This window comes from Heteronotia binoei, chromosome 4 (genome assembly GCF_032191835.1).
Source record: "Heteronotia binoei isolate CCM8104 ecotype False Entrance Well chromosome 4, APGP_CSIRO_Hbin_v1, whole genome shotgun sequence".
In the NCBI taxonomy this organism is placed as follows: Eukaryota; Metazoa; Chordata; class Lepidosauria; order Squamata; family Gekkonidae; genus Heteronotia; species Heteronotia binoei.
The window spans coordinates 69,003,676-69,020,849 of NC_083226.1; the positions used below are offsets into that span (position 1 = coordinate 69,003,676).

At 48.0% G+C, this 17,174-nt stretch overlaps 1 protein-coding gene across 2 annotated transcripts in view; it reads left to right on the top strand.

The window, feature by feature from the left end:
• Positions 1–17,174, top strand: part of VPS13A (vacuolar protein sorting 13 homolog A) — a 313,415-nt gene that overhangs the window by 213,425 nt on the left and 82,816 nt on the right. For both annotated transcript variants that reach the window (XM_060237484.1, XM_060237485.1), the window contains exons 43-44: positions 14,287–14,445; positions 14,565–14,826. In XM_060237484.1, the coding sequence (XP_060093467.1) occupies positions 14,287–14,445; positions 14,565–14,826 (421 nt within the window). The remainder of the gene's footprint in view (positions 1–14,286; positions 14,446–14,564; positions 14,827–17,174) is intronic.

Consider the following 17,174-nt stretch of genomic DNA (forward strand, 5'->3'; position numbering starts at 1 on the left):
TATGATGTTCATTCTGTTGTTTTATAGCAGAAGACCCCACCAAAGCAGCATCTGACAGACCCTGGTACCGGCTGGTGGTTTGCCGCGCCGTTTCAAATCTCTTTGTCAAAGAGGGGGTGTCTGAAGTTCTTCCAAGACTTTTCCACTACCCAAAATTAATTAATTAACAAATTTGATCACAAAAAACAAATATACATCCATCATTTTACATATTAGTCACTAATAAAAGTAACTCACCATCACATAAGTATACAGCAACTCATACAAGCACAAACAGAAACCTTCACAGGGCGTATTACCACAAGTCTAACAATGTAAACTACTTTTAAAGAAACAATACCCAAATCCAAAACTGTGGGAGTCACGCGATTGGCACACCACCTGATCACCTCCAGAAAGTCTGATGACATGTTGAACACAGGCTTCTTACACTCGTGGTTTAACCGCATCTATCCTTGGTAAATTGCTAAGTTTGCATTAAATCTTGTAGACATGACCTCCTTGTAACTGGGCAGACGTTTCCTGTTAATGCTTTGTCTGTTCGATGATTTAAGCTGGTGTATTTTTGACGCTAATTATGCATGACATATAATAAACCTTGCTCAGAGAGGCAAGCAGAACTTTTCCTCTCTCAGTACACGTGTCAAGTGATCATTCCTACACAAAACACCTGTGTACAAACTATTAACAAAGCTAGGAAATTGCCACAATACCTCATATATACAAATTCTTAGAAAGCAAGGAAAATCTATACAGCTATTTAATTCCTTTGGTGCTAGCATCTGTAAATGAAAAATCCAGAATGTTTCCTCATGAGGGAGGCAATTTTTTTGCAAAATCATCATGGTGACCTGCATATTTCTATAACACAATAAACTGCATTTCATCTATATGATGGTTGGCCTCTATATAATGATTTGTAAGGGGGGCTTCAAAATTTTTCATTTTTATAGATAAAACTTCTTTGTGTACAAGCACTTCTTTGCACTCTACTCTTTATTGGAAGTAACATTCTTATGAATATTTTTGTGTGCTTAGATGTTTAGGATAAGTTGTTACAATCTTCTACCCATTGTTGAACTGATGTATAATTGTGTGTTGACTTCACTATTTAAATTTATATATTTAGTATAAGTTGGTGTTAATTCTGTCGTTATTATATCATGGTATTTTCCTGTGCTTAGCAAGAATGGCAGGAAGGTTTGAGTTTTCCATTCTAAATGGTCCTACTGCAGGCAGCTATCCTAGAGAAATTATCTACATGGTGGGCTCCAGAAGTAGTACCATCGACTACTCCCTAGTCAGTTCTAGACTACTTTCCAAGGCTGTATACCTCCAAGTTCTATTGGAACTTGAAAGTGACCATCTTTTGTTAGACCTGGCTCCTTTGGATGTCCAAACTTCCTTCAATCTCAAACCAGGTCCATACTTAATACCAGCCCATCAAATGGGCTGCTGTGCCAAGTGGTCTGACCACTTGGCCACAGGAGTGAAGGGGGTCCTGGAGAATGAGGATGCTTGCAGGTAGAGGGCTGCAATTATGGATGAGCCTCATGACCAAAATCCATTGATTTTTTTAAAACCAACTTATTCAGCTCTTGAAATTACATCTGGCCCAAGATGCCTCTACCTAGAGATGGACATATAAGAATCCCTCCAAACTCTGGTTTGAAAAGACTGCCAGAAAACAAAAGGATAGCTTAACGTTGCTTATGAAGTTTACAGAAACCATAAGAGTCCTTGATACATGGGCATCCAGCATCGTCTCCTACATTCAAAGAAGTCATATAAAAAATTATTGACAAGGAAAAAATGTGAGGATAGGAAGGCGTTGTGCAATAGGACATTACAGTCAACAAAAGAGAGGACCTCGACCCAGTTTTGGAAATTGATCGTGAACCACTCTTTCAAGGACCTTTCTCCTATTGATTCTATTAACTCTCCTGAAATCTGGGAGGCATTTGTTTGTTAATTTTGATGCCCCTCCCAAAATCAAGAGGTTTTGTTGGATCTGCTGGCCTGGTCTCCTGTATCAGCTAAAGAGGTAGAGACTTTGATTGGTATGCTCAATAAAGATAAAGCACTAGACCCAGGCTTCATACTCCCAGAGGCAGGCCCATAGCTACAGTGGGGCCCGGGGAGGTAGGCTACTCCATTCAACCCCCTCTTCCATCTGTATAGCCCCTCCATTGCTTAGCAGTTCCTTCCAGAAGGGCAGGAAGTAGGCTTCACATTTGTCTGGCCAGAGAGACCAGTAGGGAGGGGCTTCAGATTGGCACTGGGAGGGGAGAGAAGCCTACTTGCAGCCAGATCCCCTTGGAAGGTTTACTGAAGTGGGGGGGGGGGCTGTCACTTTACTTGAGAAGCAGAGCAAGTATTTAGGGCCAAACCGGGTGGCCCTTGGGCTTCCCCCAAACAAAAAATGCTGCTGTGGGCCCCACCAAACATGAAATCCTGACTATGACCCTGCCCAGAGGCACTAATAGACAATGTGGTTTGGTGGACTCTTCTTCTGGCCACATTGTTCACTTATATAGATTTAACTGGGGATGTTTCTGAGGCCTGGTAAGAAGCCATTATTATTCCCTTTTTCAAAGCTGGGTGGAGAGAGCAAACAGGCAATTATAAGCCGATTAGTCTTTTGGACATTTTAGGCAAATTATATGCAAGACATCTTTTAGAGCAATTACAAAATTGTCTGGCTCAGGAAAACTTTCTAGTTGACTAACGGGCTGGTCTAAGTCTGGCTATGTTACATTGAAGCTAAAATAAGTTCCCTGAATCTATCTTTAGAATCCTTATCCTTGCTTTTTGAGTTCGAGGCTTTTTTAGAAATCTAGTCTACTGAGCTCAAAGCTACAAACTCTTTATAGTCTTGCCAACTGAATGTTTTCTCCCCTAAACTTAAGAATTGTTCCAAATGCAAATATTCCAGCTGTGTACCTCTACCAACTTCTAGCTCCAAATTTGCTCAGAGCCTTTTCCTTGGCCAGATTCAGTGCCCTTCTGTCAGCCATTTTATTTGGCAGATTCCAAGGGACTCCCTATTCAAGTAGGTGCTGTCCCTGTAAAATGGATTGTGTTGAGACTGTCGCCCATGTTCTTCTCCAATGTCCTCTCTATTTGGCGTCCCACCGAGATCTTTGATACCCCATATTGGCCCAAATTTTAGAGACCTCTGATGATTTTAAGGTGCTTTTTTTGCTTAATAATTCTAATCCGGAAATAACTGAATTAGTAGCAGAGGGTTTTTTTAATAGAACTATGGTTACTCTTCCTGATACGTAGTACTATGTATCAGGTTTTACTATGTTGTTACTTTGTTTTTATCTTGTAATCCTAATTTTATTCTGTATGGATTATGTATTCTTTTAATATGTAACCTGGCCGACTATTTTATATTCTTATATATGTCAATAACGGCTGCCTTGTGTGACTAACAGGCTGGTTTCGGGGAGCGACGATCGATCTACTGTGGGAAGTACTTTCTGTCCCATCTGATAGACAATTATGCGACCAACAGTTTCTATATTTGCAGCCTTCGTAGATCGGTTTATGACTCCATATCCAGCGATAATCTCTGGACAACATTGCCACTTTGTTTGATAGGAGACTTCTATTTTTGATCCAGGCACTTTATACCAATACCATAGTTAGGGTCAGATGCAACAAACGTGGCCTCCTACCTAACTTCATTCCAACATCAAAAGGAGTCAAGGAAAGCTTTTTGCCATCTATATTAACAATTTTATTAACAATCTTTGCCTGGTAGATACTCATCCTCCCTCTTTGGTAGATTGCCATTTAGTAGTCCTACTTTCTGCAGATGAAACAACCCTGTTGTCTAGGAAACCAGTAGGCCTTATAAGGGTGTTAAAGCAATTTAGCCTTTGTTGCAATCTAAATAATTTGGAGATTAACTACCAAAAATCAAAAGTAATGGCTTTTGGCCCAAAACTCAAGGTAAGGGAGTGGAGCATAAATGTCAGCAGGATACAGCAGGTGGTGACATAAGTATCTAGGGGTTATGATCCAGACCTTGGGGGCAAAAAAGGTCCACTATGAACACGTTGCAAATTCTGGTTGCAAGTCTGCCCAAGGCATTATTAGATTTCTCCTTGCAAAACGGGGGCATTATATACCAGTGGCCCTTAAACTATATCTTGCCAAGACAGTACCACAACTTATGCATGGAACTATTTTGAATTCAGCATCATCAAGTTTTGCCCCCCTTGAGAAAATGCAATCCAAATTCCTAAGAGCTATATTCTGATTACCAAATAATGTTTCAAATGCCATTCTGCATTTGGAAACTGGATTGGTAAGAATAGAGGCTTTCAATCAATATTTGGCTCAAGCTTAATCAGATATCATTTCTTTGATCCTCAAGGATAGGTTTTGTTCCATCTGGCTAAGGGCTATTTATTAGAAGCTGTCCATGCTCAGCTTTTCATTTGAGTCTCTCCAGATAATGGTTTAGGGCCTTAGTCACTCAGTGAATACTAGATGTCAAGAGGCAGAATGATCTTGCCCAGGATCCAAATTTTTTTTTCGCCCCTACCCAAATGAGATATATGGTCTCTCCAGCTTCATACCTGTCACCAGCGTTCCCTCTAACCTGCGTTAGTGTGAGCTAGATCTTCTTCGTGGTCTCTGTGCTTCACACTCATGGGATAGTGCGCCTGCGCCGATCCCCGAATCGGTACCTGAAAAAGCCCAGGATTTTTCCGCGCTCGGCGCCAATGGGCATGCGCAGGCGTCCCAATGCGCATGCTCACCGGCGCCAGCGCGGGGATCCCACCAGTTCCTTTCTGACCGCTGCGCGGAGAGGTTTACCTTTCTGGTTCCCCGGTCGGTGAGAATTTTTGGCTTTGCCTTTTTCTCGTGCTTAGCCCGTTTATTGTTCTTAATAGTTAGTCAGTTAGTTAGTTAATAGTTAGTTAGTTGTTGTTTAAAAAAAAAACAACGTTTCTTTGTCCGTTTGGCGAACTGCCCCTCGGGGTAATTCGCTTTCGCTTTTCCCCCGTTTTTTTCTCTCAGTCGTTTCTGAGTAGTTTTTTCTTGCGGCTACCTTCTATGGAAAGTCGCTGGGGGGTTTTCAAGCGCTGCCGTGCTTGCGGGAAAAAGATCGCCCCTCCGGACAGCCATTCCCTTTGCCTGCTGTGCCTCAGAGAGACGCACCGAGTAGAGGCTTGCCCGCACTGTCTCCGCTTTTCAAAGCAGACAAGAAAGAACCGTGCGGCCCGGTTATCGGCGGCACTAACCGAATCGGCGCTTCGACCTCAACGACCGATGGAGTCTTCGGTACCGAAATCGACTGACACCCCGGCTCAGGAGCTTGCATCGGCCGATGCTGCTCCGACACTAACTGTTGGTCTTGGGTGACTTCAATGTTCACGCCGATGACGCGGCCTCCACTCAGGCGTTGGACCTGGTGTCATCCATGGCGACACTGGGACTCTCCCAAGTTGTCACAACTCCCACCCATCAGGCGGGGCACATGCTAGACCTGGTCTTCGCGGCGGGAGTTTTAGTGAACGATATTACTGCCAGAGCAGTGCCATGGTCGGATCACTATGCCCTTAAGGCTCGTGTGGGTATGCCACCCCAAACCTGTTTAGGCGGAGAGCGTATTTTAGCTCGCCCACAGAGCCTGATGGACCCAGAACGGTTCCTGACGGCTCTGCGGGATCCCGGGCCCCCTGGCGACTCCTTGGATGGCCTGGTAGAGTCTTGGAACGACAGACTCTCCAGAGCCATTGAAGAAATCGCACCTAGGCGTCCTCTGCGCCCCCGTCTGAAGTCGACACCCTGGTATAACCAGGGGTTGCGACAATTAAAACGGGAACTCAGACAACTAGAGAGGCAATGGCGGCGTACTCGAGACGAAGCGACTCGAACATCTTATAGAGAGATTATGAAGTCCTATGAGGTGGCAATCAAAACCGCAAAGAGAACATACTTTGCGGCTGAGATTGTGTCCGCAACATCGCGCCCAGCACAACTGTTTAATATAATTCGGAGTCTAACAACACTGCCGCAGGGCAGACCAAATTGTAAAGAATTGGAGATTGGCTGTGAGGCTTTTGCGAACTTCTTTGCGGACAAGATTGCGTCGCTCCGCCTCGACCTCCCTGCCACATTGGAGGCAGTTAGCGAAACCGAGGCTCCGGGCCTGTCTTCGGACTATGTTCTGGATGGTTTCAGCCCTCTCAGCCTGGAGGAAGTTGACAGGATCCTCTTATCTGCACGCCCAACAACCTGTAAATTGGACCCGTGCCCCTCCTGGCTTATTAAGTCCTGCCAGAGGGAGCTTAGATATCCTGTACGGGATATCATAAATAGATCCCTCACGGAAGGGCAATTTCCAACACAGCTTAAAGAAGCGGTGGTCCGCCCCCTCTTGAAAAAAACATCATTAGATCCGGCCCAATTGGCACACTATCGGCCGGTCTCGAATTTGCCCTTTTTGGGCAAACTTATCGAGAGGGCAGTCGCGTCGCAGCTACAGACTTTCCTGGATGACGCTTCCGTCCTTGATCCCCTTCAGTCCGGCTTCCGCCCGGGCCATGGGACGGAGACGGTGCTGGTCGCCCTAGTAGATGACCTGCAACGGCATCTGGATCGGGGCGGCTCGGCGGTACTGATGCTGTTGGACCTATCGGCAGCGTTCGATACGGTCGACCATCGGTTGCTAGCCCGCCGCCTCGCCGACGCGGGGATTCAGGGGTTAGCCTTGCAGTGGCTTTCCTCTTTCCTTGAAGGTCGGGGACAGAGGGTCGCTATTGGGGACGAGCTGTCCCGTAGGCACTCGCTTGATTGCGGGGTGCCTCAGGGTGCGGTTCTTTCCCCGATGTTATTTAACATCTATATGCGTCCCCTCGCCCAGATTGCCCGAAGGTACGGGCTGGGTTGTCACCAGTATGCTGATGACACTCAGCTTTATCTGCTTATGGACGACCGGCCGGTCTGTGCCTCAGAAAATCTGGACCGGGCATTACAGGCTGTGGCTGGGTGGCTCAAGCAGAGCGGGCTGAGGCTAAATCCGGCGAAGACAGAGGTCCTTTGCTTGGGCCGTCGGGGTCCGGGAAGGGAAATACCCCTTCCTGTTTTTGACGGTGCGCCGCTGAAGGCGGCGCATAGTCAGGAGCCTGGGGGTACTTCTGGAGCCTTCCTTAACAATGGAGCCCCAGATAGCAGCCACTGCCAAGTCCGCATTTTTCTATCTTAGGCGGGCAAGGCAGCTGGCTCCCTTCCTGGAGCGCGACGATCTAGCAATGGTGATCCATGCTACGGTCACCTCGAGGCTGGACTACTGCAATGCCCTCTACATGGGGCTGCCCCTGTGCCGAACCCGGAAATTGCAGCTGGTGCAGAACGCCGCCGCCCGGTTGTTATTAGGGCTCCCAAGGTGGGAGCACATCCAGCCAGGACTTCGGGCTCTGCACTGGCTGCCAATATCTTACCGAGTTCGATACAAGGTGCTGGTCATTACCTTTAAAGCCCTATATGGCCTAGGACCTGCCTACCTGAGGGACCGTCTCTTCCCACACGTTCCCCAGCGAGCACTAAGATCAGGAACCCAAAACCTCCTGGTTGTCCCCGGGCCAAAGGAAGCCCGCTTGAAAGTTACCAGCTGCCGGAAGAGGTAAGGGCCCTGCGGGATCTTACTCAATTCCGCAGGGCCTGTAAGACATCCCTCTTCCGGCTGGCCCACAACTAATCAGCACTGAGTACTGAATATCGAAGACTGAACATCAAATACTGAACTTGTAACCGATGAGTGTAGCTGTAGGACCGCCGTCTGAGTTTAATGTGTATGTATATAACAATTGTTTAGATTTTTAACTGTAAATTATGAAATGTTAATTTTAATGTTTAATTTTAGATTCCATGTTAGTTTTATATGTTGTAAGCCGCCCTGAGCCACCTAGTGGGAAGGGCGGGATATAAATCTTAGATAAATAAATAAATAAATAAATAAATAAACTTTAGCTGAACTGCCGGAAGAGCGTGGCTCCACAAAACGTTCCCACGAGGGCTCGGTGGATACGCCCGCTAAGAAGCGCCGAGAGGAGTCGGGGACCCGAGTTCCTAAGAAGGCGAAATCGAAGGATAAGCGGAAGCGACCCCGCACTCCTTCCCCTTCGGTGGGCGCATCGACATCGGCAATCCCTAAGCCGCCGAAGAAGATCCTGGCTTCTCCACACCGAAGCCCAGTGATCCAGTCTCATCTGTCGGCATCAGAGCAGGAGCCGGAGATTGACTTAACCCAACGCTCCTCATCTTCAGGCTCGCGTCGACATACCGCCAGCGAATCGACCTCGGAGGTGGAGGTGTCGGCGCCGATAGCTCCTCCGGTCCCGTTCAGGCACCGAGACAGGCGAGAACCGGAACCCTTCCATGCACCTCAACACTTCCCGATACCTCCATGGGAGCAACGCAGATGGCAGCCTCCGTACTCTCGGTACCAATCCTATCACTGGTACCCAGAGGACTACCAGGACTGGGAGCAGGCATCGGAATTCTCGTCCATGTCGAGGGTATCGCACCGATCCCGGAAGGCGTCGGTATCGGTTCCCCCGGATCGACAATTAGTCCCGGTCGAAGCTCCTCGAAGACCACCACCGGCCCAGTCTCCACTGCGAGAGTCAACCCCGATGCTCTCGGAGCACTCCGCACATCAGGACTCCTCGTCATCGGAGTCAGACGGTGAAGCCCAAGACCTGGAACCCTCACCGGTCTCCCAGACGGCTGAGGATCTTCCGATTTCACCGTCGGAGGATCTAAAGTCCTATGGGGACCTCGTGAGACGAATTGCTGCCACCCTGAAGCTGCCTGTGACTCAGCCAGAACCCGTAGTGGACGATAACGTGTTCGATATAATGCAGAAGAACACGTCCACTGTGGTCGCCCTGCCAGTCACCAAGGTGATTCTCCAAGTCGTCAAGGAGCCTTGGAGAAAACCTTCATCGACACCGGTATCATCTAAACGGCTGGACCACATGTACAGGGTCCAGGAGACAGGGGCTGAATTTTTGTTCACCCACCCACGGCCTAATTCCGTGGTAGTCTCCTCTTCCTCGAAGGCTAGGAAGGTCCATTCCTCCCCACTGGACAAGGAAGGGAGGAAGATTGATGGAATGGGTCGCAAGGTCTATTCAGCAGGGGCACTCGGCATCAAGGTATCTAACTATGCTGCCTGCATGGCTAGATACCAGTATGCTGTGTGGGAACAACTCTCCCCCTTCCTCTCTTCACTAAGTGAGGATAAAAAGGCTGCTGCAATGAAGTTGCAGAAGGAAGGTCTCACTGTGGCCAGACAACAACTGGCTGCAGCGAAACATATGGTGGAAGCTTCGGCCAAAGCCATCACCTCTGCAGTCTGCATTCGACGCCACTCCTGGCTCAGGTCGACGGCACTCCACCGAGACACAAGAACCTTCATCGAGGACCTGCCTTTTGAGGGGGACGGGCTCTTCAGCACCACGACTGACACGGCGCTGCAAGAGTTCGACAAGAGTGTCAAAACATCTAGAAATTTGGGCATCCAATCTACCCCCAAGGCTTCCAGATCCAAACAATGGCCTAAGCCCTGGACCAAGAAGCCTTACCAGAAGTTCTCCCCTGTACAATTGCGTCCTCGCCCTGTGCAGGCTGAACGACCCTCCTATTCAGGTAACGGCAGGAACCATTACGGGACCCAGCCTTCCAACAAGTCTAAGGGGGCTCGCCCCCAGAAGCAGGGGGTTTGACTTCCCGCAAGCACGCGTCATCGTCCCCACTGTTGGCTCATCCATCCGCCTACGCCCTTTCCTGCCTGCCTGGGAGTTGATCTCCACAGACAGGTGGGCTCTGTCCATCGTAAAAGAGGGCTACAAAATAGAGTTTGTTCAGACCCCGAATCAGTCCGTGGTAGTTACCACTCCCCCTTCCCCACCTCTGCTGGCGGAGGTGAACAACCTCCTCCAGAAACAAGCCATAGAGGTGGTTCCACCGGAGGCCAGAACAGGAGGCTTCAACTCCCGCTACTTTCTGGTCCCCAAACGGGATGGGGGCCTGAGGCCTATAATGGACCTCCGGAGTCTGAACAAATTTATTCTGTACCAGAAGTTCAGAATGCCCACGCTGCAAACAGTCTTGCCCCTCATCAATCAGGGGGACTGGATGGCGACCCTGGACCTCAAGGATGCCTACTTTCATGTCAGCATTCACCCTGCGTTCAGGCGTTTCCTAAGGTTTGCAGTGGGTGCTCGGCATTTCCAGTTCAGGGCCCTGACGTTTGGACTGTCTACTGCTCCTCGGGTGTTCACGAAGCTGATGAGCGTGGTGGCTGCCCACCTTCGTCTTCAGGGAGTCGTTGTCTTCCCATACATCGACGACTGGCTTCTTGTGGCGAAGTCAAGAGAGAGTCTAACAACACACATTGCCATCACCCTGCGTCTTCTCGGCACCCTGGGTTGCAGGTCAACCTGGAGAAATCCCATCTTACTCCGTCAAAGACAGTTCAGTTCATAGGGGCTCTGCTGGACACAGATCAACACCGAGCATTCCTTCCTTCGCAGAGAGCAAAGGACATCATCAGTCTGGTACAGCTACTTCAAAGGCGGCAGTGGGGCACGGCCCAGCAGCTCCAGCGGATGCTGGGGCTGATGGCTGCGACGACAAGCGTGCTACGTTTCGCAAGACTACGAATGAGGGGACTACAGCTATGGTTCTTGCGCCATTTTCGCCCTCTCATAGACTCACCTCGAAAGAGGTTCACCATCCCACCTGGGACTCTCCAATCACTGCAATGGTGGGGATCGGAGAGCAACATCTGCCAAGGGGCTCCCTTCCATCTTCCAACCCCCACTGTGACTATCGCTACCGATGCTTCCCTGTGGGGGTGTGGAGCTCACCTGGAGGATCTATGTGTGGGAGGTCAATGGCCTCCGAGACTGAGTCGGTGCCATATAAATTACCTAGAACTGCTGGCGGTTCACTTTGCCCTTCGTTCTTTCCGTCCACTGTTAGCGGGGAGGACTGTGGCACTGCTTACGGACAATACCACGGCCCTGTGCTATATAAACAGACAGGGAGGGACAGTGTCTCGCAGGTTGTGCTCGCTGGCGATGGATCTCTGGATGGAGTGCCTCCAGTGGGACATTTTTGTGAAGGCAACACATCTGCCGGGGGTCCTCAACATACAGGCAGACTCTCTCAGCAGGGGTGGTGCTTCCCCACACGAATGGGAACTGCAATGGCGGTTCCTAGAGCCGGTGTTCCAACTCTGGGGTTACCCACAGTTAGATGTCTTTGCCACGGCGGAGAACAAGAAGTGCCCCTTGTTCTGTGCCAGGGGATGTGCAGATCCAGCCTCGCTGGGAGACGGACTTCCGTGGAGGGGTTGGTTCCTTTATATGTTCCCAACCCTACCTCTGTTGACGAGGGTAGTCCACAAGCTAGTGCAGGAGAGGCCGCGTTGCATCCTGGTGACTCCTTGGTGGCCCCGTCAGAGCTGGTTCTCGATCCTGCTCCAGCAGTCGAAGGGGGTCTTTTACCAGTTCCCGGCAGAACCGGACCTGTTGTCGGCTCAGGGCGGGCACGTACTCCACCACAACATGCCACACCTGAAGCTGACAGCGTGGTTCATCGACCACTAGGTTTTTCTACCAGGGTCTAGCAAGTCCTCCTAAGCAGCAGGAAACCTTCCACCCGTGCCTCTTACGAGAGGAAGTGGAAGAAGTTCAGTAACTTTGTGGCTGACTCCCCTTTGCCGCCCCACTGTGTTGGGCTTTCGGCAATTTTTGAGTTTCTTTTGGCCTTGGTGGATGAGGGGCTGGTATTCTCCTCCATCAAGGTTTATTTGGCAGCTATTTCTGCTTTCCATGGCTCAGTGGAGGGTTACTCTGTTTTCGCTCACCCTCATTCCAAAAGGTTCATGAAGGGACTGTTCTGCCTTCATCCCCCTTCTAGATCTCCTCAACAGTTGTGGGACTTGACTTTGGTTCTGGACAAGTTGACTCGTCATCCCTTTGAACCTATGGCAACGTGTTCCCTACAACTTTTGTCTTGGAAGACTGCATTTTTAGTTGCCATCACTTCAGCACGTCGTGCGGGGGAGCTCACGGCGATGCGTTGTGATTACCCCTACCTTGCCTTTAGGGAAGCTGGGGTCTCTTTAGCTCCAGACATCACTTTTCTCCTTAAGGTGGTTTCCCAGTTCCACCTCAATTTAGAAGTTTGGTTACCCACATTTTACCCTAGCCCTTCCTCGGATGAGGAACGCAGGCTGCACGCATTAGACATTAAGCGTGCCCTTCTGTTTTATTTGAATCGTTCACGGGGTTTTCGTAAGGACAATCAGCTGTTTGTCTCCTATTCTGCCCCCAAGTTAGGGTCCAAGATTTCGTCTCAAAGACTTTCCAAGTGGCTTACTGAGACGATCAAACTTTGTTATTTGTTGGCGAAGAAGCCTTTACCTGGACCTGTTCGTGGACACTCCACAAGGGCGATGGCCATGTCGGTGGCATTCCTGAGAGGTGTGTCCCTTCCGGATGTCTGCAAGGCGGCTACCTGGTCTTCTCCACATGCCTTCATGAAGCACTACGCGCTGGACGTGCATGCTCAGCAGAAGACTCAGTTGGGAGCTGCGGTGCTGCAAGCTGTGTCTTCAGGTTGACCGTCTTCCCGCCTCCAGGTATGCTTTGCTTGCTAATCTCCCATGAGTGTGAAGCACAGAGACCACGAAGAAGATAGACAGGTTGCTTACCTGTAACTGTAGATCTTCGAGTGGTCATCTGTGCATTCACACTACCCGCCCTCCTTCCCCACTGCTGACGGTCTCCCTCCAGTAGGAGCTTCCAGCGGTCAGGAAAGAACTGGCGGGATCCCCGCGCTGGCGCCGGTGAGCATGCGCATTGGGACGCCTGCGCATGCCCATTGGCGCCGAGCGCGGAAAAATCCCGGGCTTTTTCAGGTACCGATTCGGGGATCGGCGCAGGCGCACTATCCCATGAGTGTGAATGCACAGATGACCACTCGAAGATCTACAGTTACAGGTAAGCAACCTGTCTTTTTCATTTATCTTCCGGCTCATGCATTTTTGTCTTAGCTCAGGAAAAATGGCTCCAGAGCAAACTAATTGGTCAGTAGCTCACAACTTTAATGCCAGTAGCTCACGGAGTAGAGTTTTTTGCTCACAAGACTCCACACCTTAGAAGGGAGTATAGCCTGTCACACTTAGAAATCCCGTCCCATCAAAAGGCCTTTTCTATGGCCCAATGTAATATTTTTCCATCTGTGGTCTTAAAGGGCCATTATAAAAAGATCCCAGTGGCTGAGCATGTTTGCCCCTGTGGTTCTGGAAAGTGGAAACAATCGAACATACCTTGTTCAGTTGCATTATCAAGTACTTCCAAACCTTACTGGAGAGATCCCCAGGTCACCTGGAATTGGAATTAAGTAATATGCTTTTGTCAGATTCTAATCACACGTTTTCTGGCCACAGCTTCTAGAATACGCAGAGATTATGTAAACAAATGATATAGAGACTTCCAAGTCCTTGTATTTTCCAATTTTTAACAGACAACGGGGGTTTTTTTCTTGAATACTATTAAATAATTTTCTTATCAATGGCTGTGTATCCAGTGTATGGTATTCAACTGTATTTTAACTGTATTGTGCTGGTTATATACCAAAATAAGCTATTTGGATTTGGAAGTTCATATTAAGTTTGTCTCTCCTATAATTAGTTGATATCCTGGCAGTCCAGAATCAGTGTATACTAGAATAATGCTATCTGATGAAAATCTGCTGGTTTTAGCGAGTAGTGTGAAGTTTCTTGCTGCTGCTTACAAAATTTGGCAGATACTGAAGATTTAAGAAATGTTAAAATTGTACTTTGAAATATTTTATTATGCTTTAAATACTAAAATTAATTAAAGGTTTTTTTAAAAAAATACTGGAGTATATGAGCCTGTTTTATTATGGGCTGGTCAAGGACTGTTTTTAGTGAAGACTGAGATTGAGAGAGCTCATCCATCATAATGATGTCCTTGGTAATTATGTATTAGTTACAGTTATTATGAGCAAAACTCATATATTGCATTTTATATATACTATTTATTTATACTATTTGTGGTTGATACTTCAAAATTCCTTTTGAAAAATTATGCTGATATTCCAAGTGTTTTGGATGTAATGTAGCAAGATAGTATAATATCTATTTCAACAACAACTTTTGTACTTTTGGTGTTAATTAATCTTTTCCCCTTGTTACTCCACCATCCTCCCCTTTTAAAGATGAAAAAGAAGAACAAAAAGTCTCTGGCTGAATCAGTTGCTGAAGAAGAACACTACAAAGTGCCAGAGTACAAAACAGTGATAAATATTTATTCTGAAGACCAGCTGAACATTACATTATCTAAATGTGGACTGCTAATGTTGAGTAACCTTGGCACGGTATGAAATACAATAAGAGTTTAGTCTGGGTGTTCAAATTATATTTAAGCCCCATGTTTTCAATTAGGAAATAGTCAATTGCCAGTTGTTAATCCATGATTTTGTGCTTTTTTTTAAAGGCATTTGCTGAAGCAGCTACACAAACTTCAGAAATCTTTAAGAAAGATAAAGCACCGTTTGTGTTGATAAATTCCTTAGGCGTGTCTGTAGTTGTAGTGCCTAGTGATTCCTTCAGTGTCCTGAATGCTGAATCAAGGACAAAATCATTTCATCTTGAAAATGGGCAAAGCCTAAGCATGGAATATATAAAAACTAAGAGTGAGAATGACCAGTTCACAGCTATGACTACCCTGAGCAGCAAAGTATTCTACATCTGGCTTAGTAAGTAGGCTTCAATTGTTTTTGTAAACATTCTTTTACTCAACCACAGCAGCCTTTCGTTTTATATTTCTACAACATAAAGTTCGAGAATCTTGGCTTTTTTTTTTTTCAGAAAATGAAATGGGAAGATTCAGACGAATTACTAGATCACAGCAGTAGAGTTAAAAATGAATCTGATTTTAATTACTGATTTTGAAAGCCTTAAGTGGCACCAGGAGATTTAAGGAATCACCCAGTATCCATAGAGGCTACAGCAGGGAAAATGGTACCTTTCAAAATGTACACTTGCCCATCCAGACAAAGCGAATGAATTTTGGGCTGCATCATGTGGGGAAGGATTATACCAAACCAGATTTGAGAAAGAATGTAGCAAGAATGGTGGAAAGTCTGGACATTTGACAGTTGAACAGTGTGTGGATTTTCTCCTCACCTCAAAAACCCCAACTGTTGTCAGGGTAGAATATGTCGATGCAGCCAGGATCACTGAGTTGGATACAGTTCTGCCACAAAAATAATGAGAGGGGAAGGGATCTATTCCATCTTTCTCCCACTGCAACCCTGTATGTCCCTGTAAAGAGCTGGACTATCCTTGGGAACAGTGTGGGGTGCAGTGCAATGCAACAAAAAGGAAAAACTTGGCAGAAAGCACTCCCCCCACACATAAACTTTTGTCTGAGCTTTTGTACTGCTTATAAAGTTTACTCCATTTTTGTGATTATGTGTGGGAGAGATTTTTTTTCTTGCTGATTTACATTGACTTTAGCTCCCTCACCATTTCCCATGCAGTTGCCAGATTTTCTTGAAGCTTTTCAGGAGCACAAGAGAATGCACTGAAAAGTGCAAGATAGCAAGAGTTCCTTCCCCAAATATGACAGGTCTGAACTGAATTCAGTGTTCATGTATGTGATTTTTACTAATGTTCAGAGCAGCTTATGCAGAACAATCAGCACAGTCAACAACCATCTTCCTTATCTTCACACCCCTTCCAACCCTCCCAGCAATTAACACAGAACAATGGTCACATTCAACAGCCAGTTTCCTTATCACTACACTTCCTGGAAGCCCCACCAAACAGTGGGCACATCCACAAACCTATTGCCCTTTCACCACACCCCCTCCAGCCTAGAAATAGCAGCTCTCCAGCAGCCCTGGCTTTGCTCAATGCACAGCAGCCAAGAAGGTCAGAGCGCCTGCTCCAGCTGCAACGCCACTGAGGATGTTCTCCGCAGCTGAGAACAAAACGTCTGGAAGAAAAACTGTCTCCAGTAGAACACGGCACTTGAGCCCGAAAGATTCTACAAACCCTAATGATGTTACCAGCCGTGAAAACCTGAAATCTTTGATAGCATTAATTATGTTATTCAAAGTATTTTTCGGTCCATTGGACGCTCCGGACCATTAGACACAGGTGCCTGGCTGGGAGACAAAGGTGAGATCGCTCCCTCTACCCCCACTGCAAACCCGGCACTTCGCAGGGAGCGATCTCGCCGCTTGTCTCCCAGCCAGGCACGCAGGCACCGGCATGCTTCCCCCGTGCCTGCGTGCCTGGCTGGGAGACAAGCAGCGAGATCACTCCCTGCGAAGTGCTGGGTTTGCGATGGGGGCAGAGGGAGCGATCTCGCCGCTTGTCTCCCAGCCAGGCACGGAAAAAGCACGCCGCCCCCTCCACAGCCGGCAATCGCGAAGCCCTGGGTTTGCGGAGGGGGTGGGTGCTTCCTCTGTGCCTGTTTGCCTGGCTTCAGCTGCTGCTTATAGCAAGCGCTGGGATCGGAGGCTTGGCTGCCTGCCTGGCTTCAGCTGATGCTTACAGCAAGCGCCAAGATCGCTCCCTCCGCCCTCCAATCCCAGCGCTTGCTATAAGCATCAGCTGAAGCCGGGCAGACAGGCACAGAGGAAGCACCCGCCCCCTCCGCAAACCCAGCGCTTCGCAAGCGCCGGCTGTGGAGGGGACGGCGTGCTTTCTCCCTGCCTGTTTGCATGGCTTCAGCGCTGATGCTTAAAGCAAGAGCTGGGATCGGAGGGCAGAGGGAGCGATCCTGGCGCTTGCTGTAAGCATCAGCTGAAGCCAGGCAGGTGGAGGTGGAGGTGGAGCCAGGCAGGCGCGGGGAAGCGCCGGGACGGAGGCAGCGGATCCCCCCCCCAGAGGAAGGTATGTACGGTACCTTCGCTCCATAAGACGCACACACTTTTCCCCCCACTTTTTTTTTGGGGGGGAAGTGCGTCTTACGGTGCGAAAAATATGGTAGTTAATTCATAAAATACAATTGTTGTATTAATAATAAAAGCCATTTTTTAAAATTCAGATTGAATCTGGATCATGAATACACATTGGAGCAGCAAGCTTAATA